The sequence below is a fragment of the Moschus berezovskii genome, chromosome 4 (genome assembly GCF_049115385.1).
Source record: "Moschus berezovskii isolate FMDL1 chromosome 4, NW_MosBer_1.0, whole genome shotgun sequence".
In the NCBI taxonomy this organism is placed as follows: Eukaryota; Metazoa; Chordata; class Mammalia; order Artiodactyla; family Moschidae; genus Moschus; species Moschus berezovskii.
The window spans coordinates 44,381,543-44,404,286 of NC_142463.1; the positions used below are offsets into that span (position 1 = coordinate 44,381,543).

Sequence of the window (22,744 nt, forward strand, 5' to 3'; positions counted from 1 at the left end):
ACATATGATAATATACATGTTTCAATGCCATTCTCCCAAACCATCCCACCCTCACCCTCTCCCACAGAATCCCAAAGACTGTTCTATACATCTGTGTCTCTTTTGCTGTCTCGTATACAGGGTTATCATTTGCATCTTTCTAAATTCCATATATATGAATTAGTATATTGTATTGGTGTTTTTCTTTCTGGCTTACTTCACTCTGTATAACAGGCTCTAGTTTCATCCACCTCATTAGAACTGGTTCAAATACATTCTTTTTAATGGCTGAGTAACACTTCATTGTGTATATGTACCAAAGGTTTCTTATCCATTCGTCTGCAGATGGACATCTAGGTTGCTTCCATGTCCTGGCTATTATAAACAATGCTGCAATGAACACTGGCGTACATGTGTCACTTTCAAGTCTGGTTTCCTCGGTGTGTATGCCCAGGAGTGCGATTGCTGGATCACATGGCAGTTCTGTTTCCAGTTTTTTGAGGAATCTCCACACTGTTCTCCATAGTGGCTGTACTAGTTTGCATTCCCACCAACAGTGTAAGAGGGTTCCCTTCTCTCCACACCCTCTCCAGCATTTATTGCTTCTAGACTTTTGGATAGCAGCCATTCTGACTGGTGTGAAATGGTATCTTATTGTGGTTTTGATTTGCATTTCTCTGATTATGAGGGATGTTGAGCATTTTTTCATATGTTTGTTAGCCATCTTTATGTCTTCTTTGGAGAAATGTCTGTTTAGTTCTTTGGCCCATTTTTTGATTGGGTCATTTATTTTTCTGGAATTGAGCTGCAGGAGCTGTTTGTATATTTTGGAGATTAATCCTTTATCAGTTGCTTCATTTGCTATTATTTTCTCCCATTCTGAAGGCTGTCTTTTCACCTTACTTATAGTTTCCTTTGCTGTGCAGAAGCTTTTGATTTTAATTAGGTCCCATTTGTTTATTTTTGCTTTTATTTCCAATATTCTGGGAGGTGGATCTTGGAGGATCCTGCTGTGATTTATGTCAGAGAGTGTTTTGCCTACGTTCTCCTCTAGGAGTTTGGTCTTACATTTAGTTCTCTAATCCATTTTGAGTTTATTTTGGTGAATGGTGTTAGGAAGTGTTCTAGTTTCATTCTTTTACAAGTGGCTGACCAGTTTTCCCAGCACCACTTGTTAAAGAGACTGGCTTTTGTCCATTTTATATTCTTGCCTCCTTTGTCAAAGATAAGGTGTCCATAGGTGCGTGGATTTATCTCTGGGCTTTCTATTTTGTTCCATTGATCTATATTTCTGTCTTTATGCCAGTACCATACTGTCTTGATGACTGTGGTTTTGTAGTAGAGCCTGAAGTCCGGCAGGTTAATTCCCCCAGTTCCATTCTTCTTCCTCAAGATTGCTTTGGCTATTGGAAGTTTTTTGTATTTCCATACAAATTGTGAGATTATTTGTCCTAATTCTGTGAAAAATATCGTTGGTAGCTTGATAGGGATTGCATTGAATGTATAAATTACTTTGGGTAGTATACTCATTTTTACAATATTTATTCTTCCAATCCACGAACACGGTATATTTCTCCATCTATTAGTGTCCTCTTTGATTACTTTCACTACTGTTTTATAGTTTTCTATGTACAAGTCTTTTGTTTCCTTAGGTAGATATATTCCTAAGTATTTAATTCTTTTCGTTGCAACAGTGAATGGAATAGTTTCCTTAATTTCTCTTTCTATTTTCTCATTATTAGTGTATCGGAATGCAAGGGATTTCTGTGTGTTGATTTTATATCCTGCAACTTTGCTGTATTCATTGATTAGCTCTAGTAGTTTTCTGGTAGAGTCTTTAGGGTTTTCTGTGTAGAGGATCATGTCATCGGCAAACAGTGAAAAGTTTTACTTCTTCTTTTCCAATTTGTATTCCTTTTATGTCTTTTTCTGCTCTGATTGCTGTGGCCAAAACTTCCAGAACTATGTGGAATAGTGGTGGTGAGAGTGGGCACCCTTGTCTTGTTCCTGACTTTAGGGGAAATGCTTTCAGTTTTTCACCATTGAGGATAATGTTTGCTGTGAGTTTGTCATATATAGCTTTTATTATGTTGAGGTATGTCCCTTCTATTCCCACTTTCTGGAGGGTTTTTATCATAAATGGATGTTGAATTTTGTCGAAGGCTTTCTCCGCATCTATTGAGATAATCATATGATTTTTATTTTTCAGTTTGTTAATGTGGTGTATTACGTTGATTGATTTGCGGATATTGAAGAATCCTTGCATTCCTGGGATAAAGCCCACTTGGTCATGATGTATGATCTTCTTAATGTGTTGTTGGATTCTGATTGCTAGAATTTTGTTAAGGATTTTTGCATCTATGTTCATCAGTGATATTGGCCTGTAGTTTTCTTTTTTTGTGGGATCTTTACCAGGTTTTGGGATTAGGGTGATGGTGGCCTCATAGAATGAGTTTGGAAGTTTTCTTTCCTCAGCAGTTTTCTGGAAGAGTTTGAGTAGAATAGGTGTTAGCTCTTCTCTAAATTTTTGGTAGAATTCAGCTGTGAAGCCGTCTGGACCTGGGCTTTTGTTTGCTGGAAGATTTCTGATTACAACCTCTAGTTCCATGCTTGTGATGGGTCTATTCAGATTTTCTATTTCTTCCTGGTTCAGTTTTGGAGAGTTGTACTTTTCTAGGAATTTGTCCATTTCTTCCAGATTATTCATTTTATTGCCATATAATTGCTGATAGTATTCTCTAATAATCCTTTGTATTTCTGTATTGTCGGTTGTGATCTCTCCATTTTCATTTCTAATTTTATTGATTTGGTTCTTCTCCCTTTGTTTCTTGATGAGTCTGGCTAGTGGTTTGTCAATTTTATTTACCTTCTCAAAGAACCAGCTTTTGGCTCTGTTGATTTTTGCTATGGTCTCTTTTGTTTCTTTTGCATTTATCTCTGCCCTAATTTTTACGATTTCTTTCCTTCTACTAACCCTGGGGTTCTTCATTTCTTCCTTTTCTAGTTTCTTTAGATGTAGGGTTAGGTTATTTAGTTGACTTTTTTCTTGTTTCTTGAGGTGTGCCTGTATTGCTATGAACTTCCCCCTTAGCACTGCTTTTACAGTGTCCCAGAGGTTTTGGGTTGTTGTGTTTTCATTTTCATTCATTTCTATGCATATTTTGATTTCTCTTTTGATTTCTTCTATGATTTGTTCATTATTCAGCAGCGTGTTGTTCAGCCTCCATATGTTGGCATTTTTAATGGTTTTCCTCCTGTAATTGAGATCTAATCTTACTGCAGTGTGGTCAGAAAAGATGCTTGGAATGATTTCAATTTTTTTGAATTTACCAAGGCTAGATTTATGGCCCAGGATGTGATCTATCCTGGAAAAGGTTCCCTGTGCGCTTGAGGAAAAGGTGAAATTCATTGTTTTGGGGTGAAATCCTATAGAGATCTATTAGGTCTAACTGGTCTATTGTATCATTGAAAGTTTGTGTTTCCTTGTTAATTTTCTGTTTAGTTGATCTATCCATAGATGTAAGTGGGGTATTAAAATCTCCCACTATTATTGCATTGTTGTTAATTTCCCCTTTCATTGGAGAAGGAAATGGCAACCCACTCCAGTGTTCTTGCCTGGAGAATCCCAGGGACGGGGGAGGCTGGTGGGCTTCCGTCTATGGGGTCGCACAGAGTCGGACACGACTGAAGCGACTTAGCAGCAGCAGTAGCAGCAGTAAGTGTCTTACATATTGTGGTGCTCCTATGTTGGGTGCATAAAGATTTATAATTGTTGTATCTTCTTCTTGGATTGATCCTTTAATCATTATGTAGTTTCCTTCTTTGTCTCTTTTCACAGCCTTTGTTTTAAAGTCTATTTTATCTGATATGAGTATTGCTACTCCTGCTTTCTTTAGGTCTCTATTTGCATGGAATATCTTTTTCCAGCCCTTCACTTTCAGTCTGTATGTGTCCCTTGTTTTGAGGTGGGTCTCTTGTAGACAACATATATGGGGTTCTTGTTTTTGTATCCATTCAGCCAGCCTTTGTCTTTTGGTTGGGGCATTCAACCCATTTACGTTTAAGGTGATTATTGATAAGTATGATCCCGTTGTCATTTTCTTTATTGCTTTGGGTTCGAGTTTATACACCCTTTCTGTGTTTCCTGTCTAGAGAAGATCCTTTAGCATTTGTTGCAGAGCTGGTTTGGTGATGCTGAATTCTCTCAGCTTTTGCTTGTCTGTAAAGTTTTTGATTTCTCCTTCATATTTGAATGAGATCCTTGCTGGGTACAGTAATCTGGGCTGTAGGTTATTTTCTTTCATCACTTTAAGTATGTCTTGCCATTCCCTCCTGGCATGAAGAGTTTCTGTTGAAAGATCAGCTGTTATCCTTATGGGAATCCCCTTGTGTGTTATTTGCTGCTTTTCCCTTGCTGCTTTTAATATTTGTTCTTTGCGTTTGATCTTTGTTAATTTGATTAATATGTGTCTTGGAGTATTTCGCCTTGGGTTTATCCTGTTGGGGACTCTCTGGATTTCTTGGACTTGGGTGATTATTTCTTTCCCCATTTTAGGGAAGTTTTCAACTATTATCTCCTCAAGTATTCTCTCATGGTCTTTCTTTTTGTCTTTTTCTTCTGGGACGCCTATGATTCAAATGTTGGAGCATTTAACATTGTCCCAGAGGTCTCTAATATTGTCCTCATGTCTTTTAATTCGTTTTTCTTTTTTCCTCTCTGTTTCATTTATTTCTACAATTCTATCTTCTAGCTCGCTTATCCTGTCTTCTGCCTCTGTTATTCTACTGTTTGTTCCCTCCAGAGTGTTTCTGATTTCATCTATTGCATTATTCATTGTATACTGACTCTTTTTTATTTGCTCTAAGTCCTTATTAAACCTTTCTTCCATCTTCTCAATCCTTTTCTCCAGGTTATTTATCTGTAACTCCATTTTGCTTTCAAGATTTTGAATCATTTCACCATCAAAATTCAAAATTCTTTATCAGGTAGATTCCCTATATCTTCCTCTTTTGTCTGTGTTGGTGGGCATTTATCCTGTTCCTCTACTTGCTGGGTATTTCTCTGCCTCTTCATTTTGCTTATATTGCTTTGCTTGGGGTGGCCTTTCCCTCTTCTGGTCCTTTGTGGAGTTCTCTTTATTATGTAGTTTCCTCACTGTGTGTGGGGTTGGACGGGTGACTTGTCAAGGTTCTCTGGTTAGGGAAGCTTGTGTTGGTGTTCTGGTGGGTGGAGCTGGATTTCTTCTCTCTGGAGTGCAATGAAGTGTCCAGTAATGACTTATGAGATGTCACTGGGTTTGGAGTGACTTTGGGCAGTCTGTATATTGAAGCTCAGGGCTATTTTCCTGTGTTGCTGGAGAATTTGCGTGGTATGTCTTGCTCTGGAACTTGTTGACCCTTGGGTGGTGCTTGGTTTTAGTGTAGGTATGGAGGCGTTTGATGAGCTCCTATCGATTAATGTTCCCTGGAGTCAGGAGTTCTCTGGTGTTCTCAGGATTCGGGCTTAAGCCTCTTGCCTCTGGTTTTTGGTCTTATTCTTGGAGTAGTCTCTAGACTTCTCTATCTGTCATTTCCAAGGTGGTTCACTCTGTATTAGCTTCTGTTTGCTTGTCTCTTCAGTGTCTAATTTCCGCCCTGATACTAGGGGGCGGGTGGACACTTCTTAAGGCTCAGTTGTTCAGTCCTGTTCTGGGAAGGGAGGAACATGGCAGACAAATATCTCTGGCATCTGTGGTGAGTGCTCACAGCATCTCGGCCACACTGGGTTTGCCCCCGCTCACAGCGCATGTGCTGTCCCAATCTACACTGCACAGGCTCTAGGTTGCTCTGCCGGGAACTGCCCAAGGCCGGCGCTGGGTTGTATGCACTTCCCAGGTCTGAGCGTCTCAAGTTGTTTCTCGGGTACTCCACAAAGGCACACACTTGGCTGGGTCTGCGTTTTGTGCCTTCCCCGGTCCGAGCAGCTCAGGTGACCAGGTGTTTGGCAAGCACGGTCGCTGTCACTTATCTCCTCCCCAGTCCCTGCCACTCGGTTTTCTAGGTGTACAACCGGCACACCTTCTCAGGCGGATATCGACCAGCCTGAGCCCAAGAAGTCTTGATTAGCAACAAGCCTGCCTTCAATTTGTATCGGATGCCTTTCTGGGGCCGTGGCTGCCCCCTCCGGCTCTGGCTGACCTCCCTGCCTGTCTCGGCGGGGGATCGGGGATGGGCTGACCACAGCCAGCTCACTCTGCTCAGTCCTTTGTTGGGCTGGCGGAGTCTTAGGTTAGAGCTTTCCACCTTTTCATGCGGAAGCTATCCCAGTCTGCTTTGCTATCTCCAGTTAGTTCTCTCAGATTGTTCTTGCGGCATTCAAGCCCAGTCCTCTCTCTAAGCAGTTCAGCCGGCTCCTCCCTGCCCAGCCCCCACTTGCTAATGGCCTATGCAGGCATCTGCGCTGCTTCTCCGCTGGGAGTTACCATTTGGCGGGTAATCTGTGTGTTTTAATTATTTCTTTCTTTTTCCTCCCAGTTATGTGGCCCTCTGAGGTTCCAAGGCTCGCCACAGACTAGCCAGTGAGAGTGTTTCCTGGTGTTTGGAAACTTCTCTCTTTTTAAAGCCTCCCTTCCCAGAACGGAGCTCTGTCCTTACCTTTTTTGTCTCTCTTTTTATGTTTTTTCCTACCTCCTTTTGAAGACAATAGACTGCTTCTCTGGGTGTCTGATGTCCTCTGCCAGCATTCAGAAGTTGTTTTGTGGACTTTACTCTGCGTTCAAATGTTCTTTTGATGAATTTGTGGGGGAGAGAGTGGTCTTGCCATCCTATTCCTTTGCCATCTTTTTCCTTCTCTAAAATTTGAAAACATCAAATTTCTGAAGATATTTTTTTTAAATGAATTTACCAATATGTCCTTTCTCTATAAAGTTGACATTTTATGAGGTTGGGTACATGTGCTAAAAAGAAAATTAGCAAGTAGAAATCCAGGGCTTATAAAATGTGAAGATTCCCTCACTTGTTCCAGGCCCGGCTGCTCTCCACCCTCCCTCCAGCATCTGACTGCTGCTTTCCCTGGAGCCTGGCTGGCTCTCCACCTTCCAGTCCAGAGATGCCAGCTCTCTCCTGGAGCTGACCTGAAAGCCCTCTTGCTGTAAGCTGTCCCTGTGCCCCAGAGATCCAGGCTGAGCAGGGAAGAACTCTCAGTTTCATTAACCTCCAGGTTGCCTCCTGCCCTTCATGCTGAACTGGAGATGCAGGACTCACAAGGACCTTGAGACAGAAGCCTGGAGCAACAGGTCAGAGATTCCGCCCCTCCAGTGGCTTCCTAGACCCTCTCATCTGAAGATCAGCTTAGGAGGAGGAGGACAAGGACAGCATTTGTCAGGGCCTGCTGTGAGCTTGCACTTACCATGTATTAATGTGCCTATAACTACGTGGGATAAGAGACTGGCTCGGGCCACACAGAGGCTAAGATGGATGAGTGGCTGAACCAAACAAGTAGGTCAGAGTTTGCCTTTCCATTTCATGTCAGTGTCTGCACAGTATTTGGGACAGGGAGAGAAATGTATCTGCTAGAAATGACAGTAAAGGCAGTGAAGGGACTTGGTTAAGAACAGACTCTAGAGAAAAAATGAATTAAACCTGGCTCAGTTATTTCCCAGCTGTCTGTGCTTAATCGCTCAGTCGTGTCCGAATCTTTGCAACCCCTGGAGCCTGGACTGCAGCCTGCCAGGCTACTCTGTCCAAGGGAATTTTCTAGGCAAGAATACTGGAGTCGGTTGCCATACCCTTCTCCAGGGTCCCAGCTGTCTGACCTCAGGGAAATCGTTAACCTCTCTTGCATATCAATTTATTCAGCTTTAAAATGATGGAAATACATACTTATTTCTTAGGATTGATTTTAGGATTAAAAAGAATTGATAAATATCAAAGAATTAAAATACTACCTCACACATACATAGCAGGAACTCTATAAATGTTAGATATTATCATTGTTGTTATTGAATTAAATCTCATGAAGGTAGGAATATCTGTACATTTTGGTCACTGGTCTGCTTTAGAAGAGGCTTCCCAGATGGCTCAGTGGTAAAGAACTCACCTGCAATGAAGCAAATGCAGGTTCGATCCCTGGGTTGGGAAGATTTCCTGAAAAAAGGAAAAGGCAACCCATTCTAGTATGCTTGCCTGGGAAATCCCATGGACAGAGGAGCCTGGCAGGCTACAGTCCATGGGGTCACAAAAGAGTTAGATACAACTTAGCGACTGAACAATGACTGTGGCTGGTACTTAGGTGCTCCATAAATATTTGGGGCAGGGAGTAAATAAATATCATTCTTACAATCAGTTAAATGTCCATCATCAAGAAATCTAAAAACAATAAATGCTGGAGAGGGTGTGGAGAAAAGGGAACCTTCTTACAATGTTGGTGGAGTGTAAATTGAGGCAGCCACTATGGAGAACAGTATGGAGGTTCCTTAAAAGACTAAAAATAGAACTACCATATGACCCAGCAATTTCAATCCTGGGCACAAACCCAGAGAAAACCATAATTCAAAAACATACATGCACCCAAATGTTCACTGAAGCATCAGCACTATTTACAACAGCCAGGATATGGAAGCAACCTAAATGTCCAGTGACAGAGTAATGGAGAAAGAAGATGTAATACATATATACAATGGAATACTACTCAGTCATATAAAGGCACAAAATAGTGCCATTTACAGAGTCGTGGATGGACCTAGAGACTCAGAGAGAAAAACTCAGAAAGAGAAAAATAAATATTGTATAATATTGTTTACATGTGGCATCTAGAAAAATGATATAGATGAACTTATTTGCAAAGCAGAAATAGACACACAGATGTAGAGAAGAAGCGCATGGATACCAAGGGGGCAACACAGGTAGGATGAAGTGAGAGACTGGGATTGACACATATACACTGCTATGCATAAAATAGCAGGGCTTCCCTGGTGGCTCAGAGGTTAAAGCGTCTGCCTGCAATGCAGGAGACCCAGCTTCGATCCCTGGGTTGGGAAGATCCCCTGGAGAAGGAAATGACAACCCACTCCAGCATTCTTGCCTGGAGAATCCCATTTTGGGAGGAGCCTGGTGGGCTACAGTCCACGGGGTCGCAAAGAGTTGGACATGACTGAGCTACTTCACTTTCACTTTCATGTATAAAACAGATCACTAATAAGAACCTACTGTATAGCACATGGACCTCAACTCATACTTTGTGGTAACCTAAATGGAAGGAAAGTTATGACCAACCTAGACAGCACATTAAAAAGCAGAGACATTACTTTGCCGACCAAGGTCCGTCTAGTCAAGGCAATGGTTTTTCCCGTGGTCATGTATGGATGTGAGAGTTGGACTGTGAAGAAAGCTGATCGCCGAAGAATCGATGCTTTTGAACTGTGGTGTTGGAGAAGACTCTTGAGAGTCCCTTATACTGCAAGGAGATCCAACCAGTCCATCCTAAAGGAGATCAATCCTGGATGTTCATTGGAGGGACTGATGCTAAAGCTGAAACTTCAATACTTTGGCCACCTCATGAGACGAGTTGACTCACTGGAAAAGACTCTGATGCTGGGAAAGGTTGGGGGCGGGAGGAGAAGGGGACGACGGAGAATGAGATGGCTGGATGGCATCACCGACTCTGTAGACATGAGTTTGAGTGTACTCCGGGAGTTGGTGATGGACAGGGAGGCCTGGCGTGCTGTGATTCATGGGGTCGCGGAGAGTCGGACACGACTGAGCGACTGAACTGAACTGACTGAAATGGGAAGAAAATCCAAAAAAAGAAGGGATATATGTATACATATAGCTGAGTCGCTCTGCTGTACAGTAGAAACTAACACAGCATTGTAAAGCAACTATGAAGTGAAAATGTTAATTGCTTAGTTGTGCCCAACTTTTTGCAACCCGATGGACTATAGCCCACCAGGCTCCTCTGTCCATGGAATTCTCCAGGCAAGAATACTGGAGTGGGTAGCCATTCCCTTCTCCAGGGGATCCTCCTAACCCAGGGATTGAACTTGGGTTTACTGCATTGCAGGCGGATTCTTTGCCATCTGAGCCGTTGGCAAAGCAACTATACTCTTAAACTTTAAAAGAAAAACAAGCATATTTTGTAATGCAGACATTATTTATTTTAACCAGCAGAGGGCAGCAAGTAGCCGTGAGTGACAATTCTGGACAAGGGTGGTTTCAAATGTTAATTTTGAAGGCTAACAGGACTCTCTCCTCCTGAGGCAGTTGGTGGGTTGAAAGTTTGCTATTGCACCTATATGAGTGATCCCTACCTCTCCCACTTACCTTTATGCAGGTTAGGATGATTGGCAGAAATTCCAACTCACAATAAACCTTGGCTCAATTTTTTCACAGGGACAACTTATTTTCAATTTCTTTCTTACTTTCGTTCTTACTTCCCTCTCTCCCTCCCTTCTTTCCCTCCTCCCTTTTCTCTAATTATCTCTCTCTCTCTCTCTCACACACACACACATACACACACACTCTCACTCACTCATTCCAAAGCATCAAGCTAGTGTACTGTACACATTCCCCAAATTTATCTGTACAACTGTACCAAGCACTCCAAACCAAGAAGTCTACAGTGGATATTCTTCCCAACCAATTAATGTTGCTAGATATAGTATAATAGAACATCTGATCTGGTAAAACTCGAACCAGAGAGGTACTGTAACTTGGTCAAGGACACACAGCAATTAGTTGCAAAGTTAGAGCACCAACCAGGACATTCTGCTTTGTTTATCCCACCAGGCCATCACTCACCTCCCCTTCTACCCACAGAGGAGGCTCAAGTAGTTGTCATTTATTGGTCCAATCAATGTGGCTAATAGTTTCTGATCCTGGATGCTATTCCCCTGAGCTCTGCATCAGAGGAGCTGGTGGCTTTCCAGTGCATCCCTTGGGAGGCCTAGGCACCGGGGACAGTCAGCAACCACTACCCACTTGTTCCTCAGTAAACTCGACCCCTGCCCACAACTCTCCTTTTTCTTCCATGACCCTGTGATAGTCTACCTTCCCTATGTGGCAGGGCCCACACCAGCAAAGTCAAGGTGAAGACATGGGGAGCCCCTCGGCAGCAGAGCACAGAGGGCTGTACTTCTCCAAGGCAGCTTCTGGCATGATTGGAGGCTGGAAGGGCTCCCGCACTTCAGCCTCAGGGCTGCCCAGAGTCTCAGCTCAGGGGTGGCCCAAAACCACAGCCCCACCACCACCCCTCCCCTCAGCTCGCTTAAGAGGGTCTTTCCCAATCATTTTCCAAAAAACTTCAGAAAAAAGTATTGGAGATTCCTACTGAAAAACAAATTCCATATGAATTTAATTAAAGAAAACTTCAAAAGAAAAATTTAGAAAAATAGAAAAAAATATGGATGACCTAACGTATTAGATTAGGAAGATTTCCTTCAGCATTACAGAAAACATAGATTATATAAAGGAAAGGATTTACAGATTTGATTACATAAAATTTAAAAACGCCATGCCCCCAAAAAACATCAAAAAATTAAAAGTAGTAAATGGGGAAAAGTTTGGTTACGTGTATGAGAGACAAAGGATGACCATCCTAAAGCAGAATATCAGAGGAAGACAGATGAAGAATCTGAACCGACAACCTAAAAATATAATCTCACGTAATGTGTTCGACGTCACTGGTCATGTAATAAATATAAAATGCAACTTTTTTGTGTTTTGAAGTGATAAATGTCAAAACTGCATAATGTCAGTGAGGACATGAAGCCACAGGCCCCATTCTGCTGGTGGCATGTTACTGGGGGCATGGTAAGCTTTCAGGTATCCATGATAAATGCTTTTCTTGATAGCTTTTATCAGCACCACTGTATCTATTTATTATCTATTGCCCCCTCACCACCTCCCCCTACCAATCAATACACATCTTAGTGACAGAGACATGGCTTACTGGTCTGTCCCAAGGACTTAGGACAGCACTGGCATATAATAAGGTGTTTGATATACACTTAACGAATGAATAATTGAACTTCTGCCCAGTAATTCTACCGTTAGGAACTGATCTTAAGGCAACCATCAGAGATCTACAACAAAATTTATATCCAAGGATGATCATTTCAGCATATAATTGTCAGACTTTGTAAATCATTTAGATGTCCAAAGTAGGGGCTTAATAAACAAATGATGACATATCCTTATCAGAGACTACAATAATAAAGTCATTAAAATCATGTTGTAGGTGATGGAAAAAGGGAAAGAGTTTCTAGATATAGTAAACTGTAAAAAAGGCAGGTTACATAATACTGCTTTCTAGAGAATTTCTGGAGAAATTCTCCAGAAATCTTCCATATATAATACCATCGTAACACATACAAAATACATGATAAATATTATATACACATGTATATTTGATATATACACATATACATGATATAAACATGCCTATCACAAGTTGTGTAAGAACACTGACATTTTAATATTTATCTCTAATACTTGGTATGATCAATGAAAATTTACCTTTTGTTCTTGACTCTTACGCATCTCTCCAAGGTTTTTAAAACAAGCCTGTTTTGCTTTGGGGATCAGCTAATCACACAGTGTAGCACCCGTATTCTTCAAGCTGACCCTGGCTCCAGGTAGCTAACAGCTCAGGGGTGACCCTGCACCAACAGAGGGCAGGTGCCGCCGAGACTCTGCCTCCTTGCTCAGTAGGGCTGCCCCTCACCCTGGGGCCTTCCCAGTCCCCCACCTTCTCTTTGTATCCTCTGGTGCCTTTCCAAACCTGCACATGAATTCTTGACTCAGAAGCTGCCTTTAGGGTAACCCAGCCTAAAAACACATACGTGATTTAAAAGTCTTGCCCATTCCTAGGAACAACTGCCTTTGTGAAGCATTTCACAAACAAAGGAAGTCTTTACATTGGATTCCCAGTTCTCCTGTGTCTTGACTGGCTTCTGGCCTTTCGTGCTGTCCATGAAGTTTCCATCGACTAGCATGTGAGCAACGTCCGCCAAGCACGTGCAATGAAAGACCTCGTGTGTCGGCCACTCCTGTTTATGGCTCACTTTCAGTCTCTTGGTGTCCCTGAACTGAGAAGAGTTCATCATGGCAGTGAAGACCATCCTGACCTTGACTTATCTCGATGAAAAAGGTTGCTGGACATAGCAGCCACTTGAGGGAGCTCAGAGCCTCCTAGGGACTCAGGAGAACAATAAGCAGGATCAAAGGGGCTTCCTAATCAATAAATGCAGGGGGTCTATTTGCATTAGCACCTGCCCCCGCTCAGGTTTCCATACTGCCATGCCTTCGCATCCACCCACAGCAGACCTGGCCCTGCATTGCTGTAAGACGTCATTAATACAAGCCTCCTTTACAGTTCTTACAATCAGGGCTGGTGAGGACTTCAGAGATCACTAAGTTCAAGGGGGATAGGGTACAGGCAGTCATCTGGAAGGTCCCAGAGCAAAGTCATATGCAAAGCTATGACAAGAACTCACTAAAAAAAGCAATAATTATCATGGAGCCACTACAAACCCCCATATGAAGGTTTGACTTTTGTCCTAAGAATTTGCTCAGTGATAGCCGTCATCCTGCCTTTGGCCAGAAGAGGGCAGACACTTGCCATCGATGAAAGTGGAGAGTAGACAGATATTTTCTTCCTCTGGAATAACATTTCCCAATAAGGTCATTCTGCTCTAATGAGAGCTGCAGCTCAAAACAAAATTCTTGACTCTTCTGCTGCAAGTAAGCTACTTAAGAGGTAGGTTCAGAGACTGAAGATCTCTTCTTGGTTCCAATTTTGTCATTTCCCTGGTGGCTCAGAGGTTAAAGCGTCTGCCTCCAATGCGGGAGACCCGGGTTCGATCCCTGGGTCGGGAAGATCCCCTGGAGAAGGAAACGGTAACCCACTCCAGTATTCTTGCCTGGAGAATCCCATGGACGGAGAAGCCTGGTAGGCTACAGTCCATGGGGTCGCAAAGAGTCGGACACGACTGAGCGACGGAACGGAACGGAACGGACCTCTCTGAACCACACTTCTGTATTACGTAAAGCAGTCACTATGTGACTTTGAAGTGTTGGTGCATGTATGCCAAATCGCTTCAGTCATGCTCGACCCTATAGACCGCAGACCACCAGGCTCCTCTGTCCATGTAATTCTCCAGGCAAGAATACTGGAGTGGATTGCCATGCCTTCCTCCAAGCGATCTTCCCAACCCAGGGATTGAACCCAGGTCTCTTATGTCTCCTGCATTGGCAGGCAGGTTCTTTACTACTAGTGCCATCTGAGAAGCCCCGTGACTATGAAGAGGAGATATTAAACGAAACATACGTAAATTATAAAGTTCCATATTACAAAACATCAACACACAAAAAAAGGCGTTTAACAGTAATAGAATGTGTGTGTGTGTGTGCGCGCGCGCGCGCGTAGACAGAGAGTAGGACAAAGAGGATCAAGTCAAGGGAGGCAATTCTCCAGCAGCTGAAGCCAACACATTCTGCACCTACAAAGGACTTAACTACTTTCATTTATATATCAAATTGTGTGTATTTTAAAAGTTAAAGATGTGCTTTACCCATTGAATCTGTGTGTGGGAAAAGTGAAATTCATATGTGTAAAGTCCTATAATTTAGCTGAATGCAATATTTTTGGTGATATAGGCATACCTTGGAGATACTGCAGGAATGCCACAATAAAAGGAGTCACGTGGGTGTTTTGGTTTCCCAATGCATATAAAAGTTATGTCTACACATACTGTAGTTCAGTGTGCAACAGCATCAAGTCTAAATAACAATGCACATACCTCAGTAAAAAATATTTTATTGCTAAAATAAAAAATGCTAACCATCATCTGACAGAGGGTTGCCATAAAGCTTCAATTTGTGGGGGAAAAAAAGGCAGTATCTGCAAAGTGCGACAAAATGAGGTATACCTGTATTAATTTTTAAAACGGTGTTTTAGTGGTTAAATGTTCATGAGAAGCAAAGAAGTAAGAAGTGGATAATTTTACAAATCTAGGGCCATTTTCTTAGGATGTTGAACCCTCGTAGAAGTATTATTTTTCCACTAATCTGTGCCGGCTAGAGCAACGCTGCAGCCTGATAATCATATTCTAGAACAGCGAGGAGCTAGAACTCAGTTAACAGGGCACTGAGGCAAGGGTCTGGAAAACACGTCTGGAGGAGGGGCTGAGGGACCGAGACATGAGCCTGAAGGTGAAAGTCCGGGCTAGGACAGGACTTGTGGGAGGAAGTACAGTCAGAACAAATCAGCAAAGTTTTGTTCAAAACAAAGAGGGTCTGGTCTCCATACACAAGGGTCTTCTCAACCTCTGAAGCCAAATGCCTGGTCATGAGACAGGAGGCTCTCAGACAGTAGGTGGTTCAAGGAGTGCCCAGAAGATCCCTCTGATGTCAGGAGAAAAGAGAAAGGCATTGCTGACACAGTCTCAGAAACCAAGTCATCCCTGTACAACTTAATCAGTCACAAAGCAAAGTGTGATGGGGTTAGAGCAAGCAGGCAAAGTCAGAAGGATTCCCGTAGCATGAAAGGATGATGGGACCTTCTATGAGTGACGCATAGACCCACGAGAGTCAGGCTGCATCCACACTTAAGCCTAATTTGCTGTATTAACATATCCTGATGCTGAATGGCTGCAAAAGGAGCAGGGTCTGATTGAATCAAAGGAAGGAGTCCACAGCAGTCAGACAGAATGGGATGAGCTGAGGTGCGTTCACTGGTTCACCCACCAACCCTCCCCAGCTGAATTCCCACATTGTGTTAGGCACTTTCTAGGGAGCTGTGTGTATTTCCTTTAGAAGTACAGGGATGATCCCTCAGGCTTTATCGTGGTTGAGATGTTACTTCTTTCCAGTGCACTCATTCCTCTGTACTTTTATCGTTTGTCCACCAAAAAAAATCCCTTTGTGTTTCCTCTCTTAGCCTCCAGGTTACTCAACAATAGCAAGGCAGAATGTGTAGGGAATGATGGAGACACAAGACATGGCGAACTCTTCACTATAAAAGATTGCATAGGAATTGTCATTCATTGAGACGCCCCAGTGTGGCCAGACAGCCTCGCAGAACTTGATCTGTTTGAAAGCATTGACAATATAGTTTCTGGAACTGCAAAGATGAGGATAAGACCCATAACCTGCCTTCTAACATTTTTGTAGACTTTCTCAAAGTACCTGCAGGGATCCCAGGGGTGCAACTTCCAAAAGCTTCACCAGCTCTCAGGCATCAGAATTGAGGCATCATCTCGGTTCTGAGAAATGATTAGAAGTACCTAGAGGTTGTGAAAGAAACTACTTATTTCATTATTATAGACATTTTTCCCCCCTAAGGGGAAAATGTAGGATTAACACCTGGTGAACCCAATAAGTTAATATAAAACTGTTTTCTATTACCTGTTTGTTGCATATAATGGCAAGTTTTCTTATTTTTAAAAAGCAGACAGTTGGAGAATTTTAAACTTATTACACTTATTATAATATTCTTCAAAACTACATAAAAATTTTAAGACGATTCATAAAACATATACATGACCAACAATTAATTTTTGCTCTGGGTTGATAGTCCTTATTAAAGGCTTTTTCTCACCTCTTGAAGTGTCTCTTGAACTTTCCGCCGATTGAAAACAATTGTGTTCTACCTGCATTGTTGAAACCAAGAAATTCTTCAGGACAACTCCAAGCTCATTTAATGTTCAAGGGAAAAAGAGAAAACAGAACACACAGAGGGACAGGTTGAAAACTTCTCTTTTTTTGACCTCAAGTTTTTCCTCCAGCATCCATTGGTTATTTCTCTCCTGTCTCTGGATAAAAGTGACCTTTCACTCTGTCAAAACTGACTCATCAGCTTGTGTCCTTTATCCCAAGTCTCTGACCTTCCTTGGGGCTTAAACTACTTCATCATCATCTTGACTTCATGGCTGACTCTCACCCGCAACGTCTACAAACCCAGTCCCATTTTCTCCCCAGACTCTGGTTTCTCCTGGAAACCAGGTGGTTTCACCATCCTACTTCTTATCTTCCCATCACGAGCACTCACTGACCTTATTCTATGTCTAATTACTGTGCTTGCCATGAGGTCCCACATATCAGTGCCAAATCCTACATGCCTTATTCAATCTTTAAACAATGTTGAGTTTCTCAGGGTATCTAACTTTCCCCCCTTGAATCTGGTTCTTTCTTTGGCTTCTTTGATACTTTGCATGGCTGTGAGTCACCTACCTCAGTTACCTCCTGTCACCTCTTGAATATGGCCATGCCTGGTTCACCATAGTTATGTGATGTTTTGATGCTCTGCCAAGCTCAACTTCATTCTCCTCCTGCCCTGACTGGTCTGCTTCTCCTCTTGCTTCAGTTAGCTTGCTATTTCTTCCAGAAGACAGCTTTTAAAACTCAGCCCAAGCAAATCCAAACTTCTCATCTGGCCCACTGTAGTACATCTTTTCTGGCTGTGTGCCAGCTCAAAATGGACTCTTCATTCTTCAGAAACTGACTCCAATCCACAGGGTAATCTGCTAGCGGCCATTTGACTTGGTTTCCTGATCACAGTTGATCAACAAGGGGCAGCCACTTGCCTGAGACTGAGCCACTCATTTCCCTCCCCTAGTTCAGAAGCTAGAGAGACAGACAGCTAGTAAATGGTACTGTTTTAGTGGAAAGGTCCATGAATTACTGGTATTGGTGCCCTTGGAAAGTTCTGCTCAAGTCTCTCTTTTAGGTAAGCTTGCTAGACTTGACTTCTAGTATTGATACAGATCCTTAGGTGATAGACTCACTGATGCTGCCCCTCCAGGAACCCTTAGAGGGCCATACCATTCTCTCGCCTAGAAGGGCTTGACATTTGACTTTGCTGTTGCTTTCCATGTCCACATTCAGAAAGCCCAAACCTTGCCATTTCTATCTCCAAAACTAATCTGCTCTTCTCCATGTCCTCTATTATTGCCCTGATTTCAGCCTTTGTGATCTTTTTCCTGGGCTTGTCCAGCCTCTCTGTTGCTCCAGCAGTAATTCTGATCATATCACTTCTTATGGAGAAGCCCATAAAACCCTAGGCTGAGTCTGATAACTCTTCCCACAGCACTAAGGACCTTTCTTATCCTGGCTTACAGATGCATGGGCCTTACCTTCTGCTGTTTCCACTCCTTCTATATGCCAGCCTTATCTAAACATTCTCCATTCTTCCCTTCCTCTATGATTTTTGTACTGCTGTTCCCTTTGTCCTTCAGCCCTGGTAAAATCTTACTACTTCTTCAAGACCTATCTCAGGCCCTTTTCTCATCTCCTTGGAGAAATTCTGCCTCCATCCTCTGAGGCATGAGATTACTTGTTGTATTTTAAGTTCGTCTTTCCTTTCAGACTGAGACATGGGCTACATTTAAAGCCTGGCACCAAAGTGATCGATCAGAAGTGGATGCTGAGTGCACTGGATCAAATGTTTACCAGGACAGGAAAAGGCCTGAGAGAACAGTCAAAACCAAAATATTTCCTCCCATCACTATTTACCATGGCTTTAGCCAAAATCAGGGAAAAGAAAGGATAGAGAAGGAGTGCTGAGTAGGTAAATTAAGTGGATTGTGTCCCGAACCTCCAGGCATCGATGTCTGAAAAACAGGACACTCATGAAATTGTCTTTAGACTCCAGAAAGAACATAGTTACACAGTTTGAGAGTTTAAAATGCATTTCCATACACATTCAGTTCAGTTCAGTCGCTCAGTCGTGTCCAACTCTTTGCGACCCCATGAATCACAGCACGCCAGGCCTCCCTGTCCATCACCAACTCCCGGAGTTCACTCAAACTCATGTCCATCGAGTCGGTGATGCCATCCAGCCATCTCATTCTCTGTCGTCCCCTTCTCCTCCCTGTCTAGTCAAGGCTATGGTTTTTCCTGTGGTCATGTATGGATGTGAGAGTTGGACTGTGAAGAAAGCTGAGCGCCAAAGAATTGATGCTTTTGAACTGTGGTGCTGGAGAAGACTCTTGAGAGTCCCTTGGACTGCAAGGAGATCCAACCAATCCAACTAGTCCATACACATTAACTGATCTAATTTGCAATGCTACCCTGTGAAGCAGTTAAAAGTTCATGAATAGCAGTTTGTACGTGAGGGAACAGCCAGGTCAGGTGGCTTCAACAAGGTCATGCTATGTAATAAATGTCAGACCTTTGCTAGGAAATGCTGCCTTCTAACCTCCCGCCCACTATTCTTTCTCTGCTGTACTATGTTGCCTTTCCAATGGCTGAGTTAAAGTACAATGAAACAGTCTACTTGGGGAACTGGGCATAGCAGGGGGGTCATAGTCTACTTCTAAATCATTTAACTTCCCCCCACACGCACACTTTTTGCCACACATGCCATCCAGTGGAGGTTAACCGTGCAGTGCAGAAAATGTTACCCTATTTCCAGAAATATATACTGCCCCCAAAACTTTGGTGGCAAAATATTTTAATTTTTCATAAAGCTATTTCCCCCCACCCCACAGATACAACTCAAAAAAAGAATCTGCATGCATGTGTTCCGGCTGAGCAGGAGGACGAGGTATGCATATACATACATGCATATACATACAGGTTTATTTAAATGATCAGATCTACACTTTTGGAGGCTGTTTGAAGCATCTTATCAAAAGAAAACACATTTTAAGCAAGAGGTTAAAAAAGTTTTTTAGACCCAAAGGCCATTTAATACAATAAATCCTACTTGGATAGTTTAGCAAACATTTTTTTTTTAAAACCCACATCCAACAGACTGGTTAGTATTGGATACACAGATTTGGTTTCAAAGCTGAAATGCCCCTGGTGTAATAGATCTTCTCATGAAATTCGGTTATTTTATATTATGCCTTAAAAAAGAGGGACACATATCTATTGACAACTTAAATATTAACTCGATAGGCTACCTGGTGATATAAATAGGGAAAAAAGTGGTCATGGATTAGGAGTGAGAAGACTATGACACCAGCCCATCCTGGACCGCAAAGAATGTTAAATTCTATCCTAGAGCCTAAAACAAGAAAAAAAGAGTCAAATATTCCACTCCATATAGACCCCATCTGGCCCAAACCATCCCCCCAAGGAGTGCACCCCCAACACATGAGGTTTACTAACCACCTGCTACAGATGTTACTATGTCACTAATTAACAATGATCACAGAAAATGTGTCATACCAGAGGTTTTGTTACCATACACAACACATTAGTGGCTGCAGGAGTCTTCCTCCGAGAACTACTTGTCAGAAGGCAAGCTGACAAATGTCCACACCACTGGTCCAAGAAGCCACAGCTAAGAGATAGAGCATTCGTTGGCACGTGGAGCTCTCTGGCAGGCTCCCCGTTCTAGTAAAAACAGCTGGGATGTGGCGGACAGTCCCAGTCGGGCGCTGAATCCTCCTACTCCTGGGCCTCCTTGCGGGTCAACTTGTAGATCTCAGTGGGCCCGTCCACGTGGGTGATAGTGGTGGTGAGCTGGAGTTCCTCCCCACTGTGCACACCCAGATCACCTGAAACAGAGATTTTGGTGTTAGATGTGTTCAAGGAGGAAGGAGAAAGCAGGGATTCGCCTCACTAACAGCTGCCCAACCAGACCTCTTTCACATTCTGAGCTTAGAGAGAAAACTATGGCACAGACACCTAAAACTGGGGCTGACTCCCACCCTTTGCACTCGGACTTGGCAGTAATTTCTTAACATTTTTGTCTTCCAAAAAAGATTTTAATAACAGATGAGTCAGCTTCCTGCTTATATTATTCATAGTAATTATTAACATTTAATGAGAGCTTACTTTGTGCCTAGCGCTATTCTCAACACTTTATACATGATTTTTGTCAAATGCTTCATGCTGTTTCTGCATCTATTGGATGACCATGTGGTTTTGCCCTCTGAGGCAGGCACTCTGGTCTTGCCAGCTTTACAGGTGAGGAAGCTGGGAGGGAGGCCAGGAAGAGGTGCAGACATATGATGGAGACAGGAAGGAAGGTCTGATTCCAAGACCACAGACACATTTGCTGTGAATAATTTACAAAGCAGCTATGCCATGTGAAGGCAAAGAAAATCTGCCTATATTTACCAAAAGATTGGGTAGGGTACTACATGTAATGCCTTTAGGAATAATTAGGGGGTTTCTCCACCAAGAAGAAAAGTACCAGAAATGTGCTCTGAATTTTCTGTTGCCTCCAGGATTCTACACACCACCAGTGTTTTGGAGTCATCACCAGTGAACACAGGTTTTCCTCTGCTAAAATGGTATAATGTGGCCTCTTCTCAACTATCAGGAGAAAAATAAGTTTCTGTGTTAAACCCTTAAAGTCTGCTACCTGCCATAAGATATTTAAGTGAATATATAATTGCACGCATGCTTAATTGCTTCAGTCATGTCCGACTCTTTGCAACACCATGGACTGTACTCGGCCAGGTTCCTCTGTCCATGGGATTTCCCAGGCAAGAATACTGGAGTGGGTTGTCATTTCCTTTTCCGTGAATATATAACTGGCAAAGGGAAAATGAAAAAACCCACACCCAGTGCTTCTCAGTTAGACAGTGTATGGGGTGCATGTATACAGTCATATTTAGGGGACCGGAGAACAAAAGGTTATGGTTATATCTGGGATTTTTATACTTCCACATGTACACATATGATTCCATAGTTTTGGGGATTAAAATTTTTCCTGGTTTGAAGCATGGAATTAAATATACAAGCTCTGTTTTCCATTGGGATTCCATACCTGTACTTAGAAGAAAGCTCTAACCTGACCCTTAGGACTAACATCTTGCCACTAGTTTAGGACCTGCTGCGCATCCATGAATCTGAAGGCCTTAGGAACCCAGGGACCACCCCACTCACTGGCCCTGCAGGCTGCCTGGCTGGTGCCCTTCATGTGTGCCACATGGTGTTAGGTTTTCACTGTAGACCCTCAGAGGCTGTGGAACTACATCAGTCTCATGAAGTGCTGCCATGGCAGCTCTCTACCCAGGAGAATCCTTTGTCCTAGAAGGAGGGTCATTAGTGTTGCAGAGACTGCTAATGGCAATTTGGGGCTGTACTAGCAAGTAGCCCACCACCTTCCTCTTTAGTATAGTGGTGAGTATCCCCGCCTGTCATGTGGGAGACCAGGGTTCGATTCCCTGATGGGGAGGCAACATGCCCTTTTGGGCTTCCCTGATAGCTCAGCTGGTAAAGAATCTGCCTGCAATGCTAGATACCCCGGGTTGATTTGTGGGTCAGGAAGTTCTCCTGCAGAAGGGATAGGCTACCCACTTCAGTGTTCTTGGGCTTCCCTGGTGGCTCAGACGGTAAAGAATCTGCCTGCAATGCGGGAGACCTAGGTTCGATCCCTGGGTTGGGAAGATCCCATGGAGGAGGGCATGGCAACCCACTCTAGTATTCTTGCCTGGAGAATCCCCATGGACAGAGAAGCCTGGTGGGCTGCAGCCCACAGGGTTGCAGAGTCGGACATGACTGACTTTGCATAGCACAGTAAGTATCCCATCAGAGGACAGGGGGTGGAGCAGGTACCAAAGGGGTGTCAACCCACCTCCAACACTCTTGACCCTTGGCACAGCACTAATAGGTGGAAAGTCTGCCTAAAGGGTTTACACAGAGCTGCCTGGGGCCACGCAGAACCTTTCCCAGGTCACTAACTTGTTTTCTCACTGCTGCAACTTCTGGCTCACTCCTCATTCAAGAACAGGTATAAACCTCAAATTTCTTGCTCAACGCTAGTTCTGGATTTGCATCTCTGGCTGAGCCACCAAAACTTCAAAGCAGATTCCCTGATCTGCATGTC

At 43.0% G+C, this 22,744-nt stretch overlaps 1 protein-coding gene and 1 non-coding gene across 3 annotated transcripts in view; one reads left to right on the plus strand and one right to left on the minus strand.

The window, feature by feature from the left end:
* Nucleotides 1–19,614: 19,614 nt before the first annotated feature.
* Nucleotides 19,615–22,744, minus strand: part of WLS (Wnt ligand secretion mediator) — a 116,782-nt gene continuing 113,652 nt past the window's right edge. For both annotated transcript variants that reach the window (XM_088835386.1, XM_055401788.2), the window contains one exon: nt 19,615–20,462. In XM_088835386.1, coding sequence (XP_088691512.1) covers nt 20,376–20,462 — 87 coding nt within the window. In that variant the 3' untranslated portion in view covers nt 19,615–20,375. The remainder of the gene's footprint in view (nt 20,463–22,744) is intronic.
* On the plus strand, nt 22,022–22,093 carry TRNAD-GUC (transfer RNA aspartic acid (anticodon GUC)). The gene has a single exon. It is a non-coding gene; the product is annotated as a tRNA-Asp (tRNA).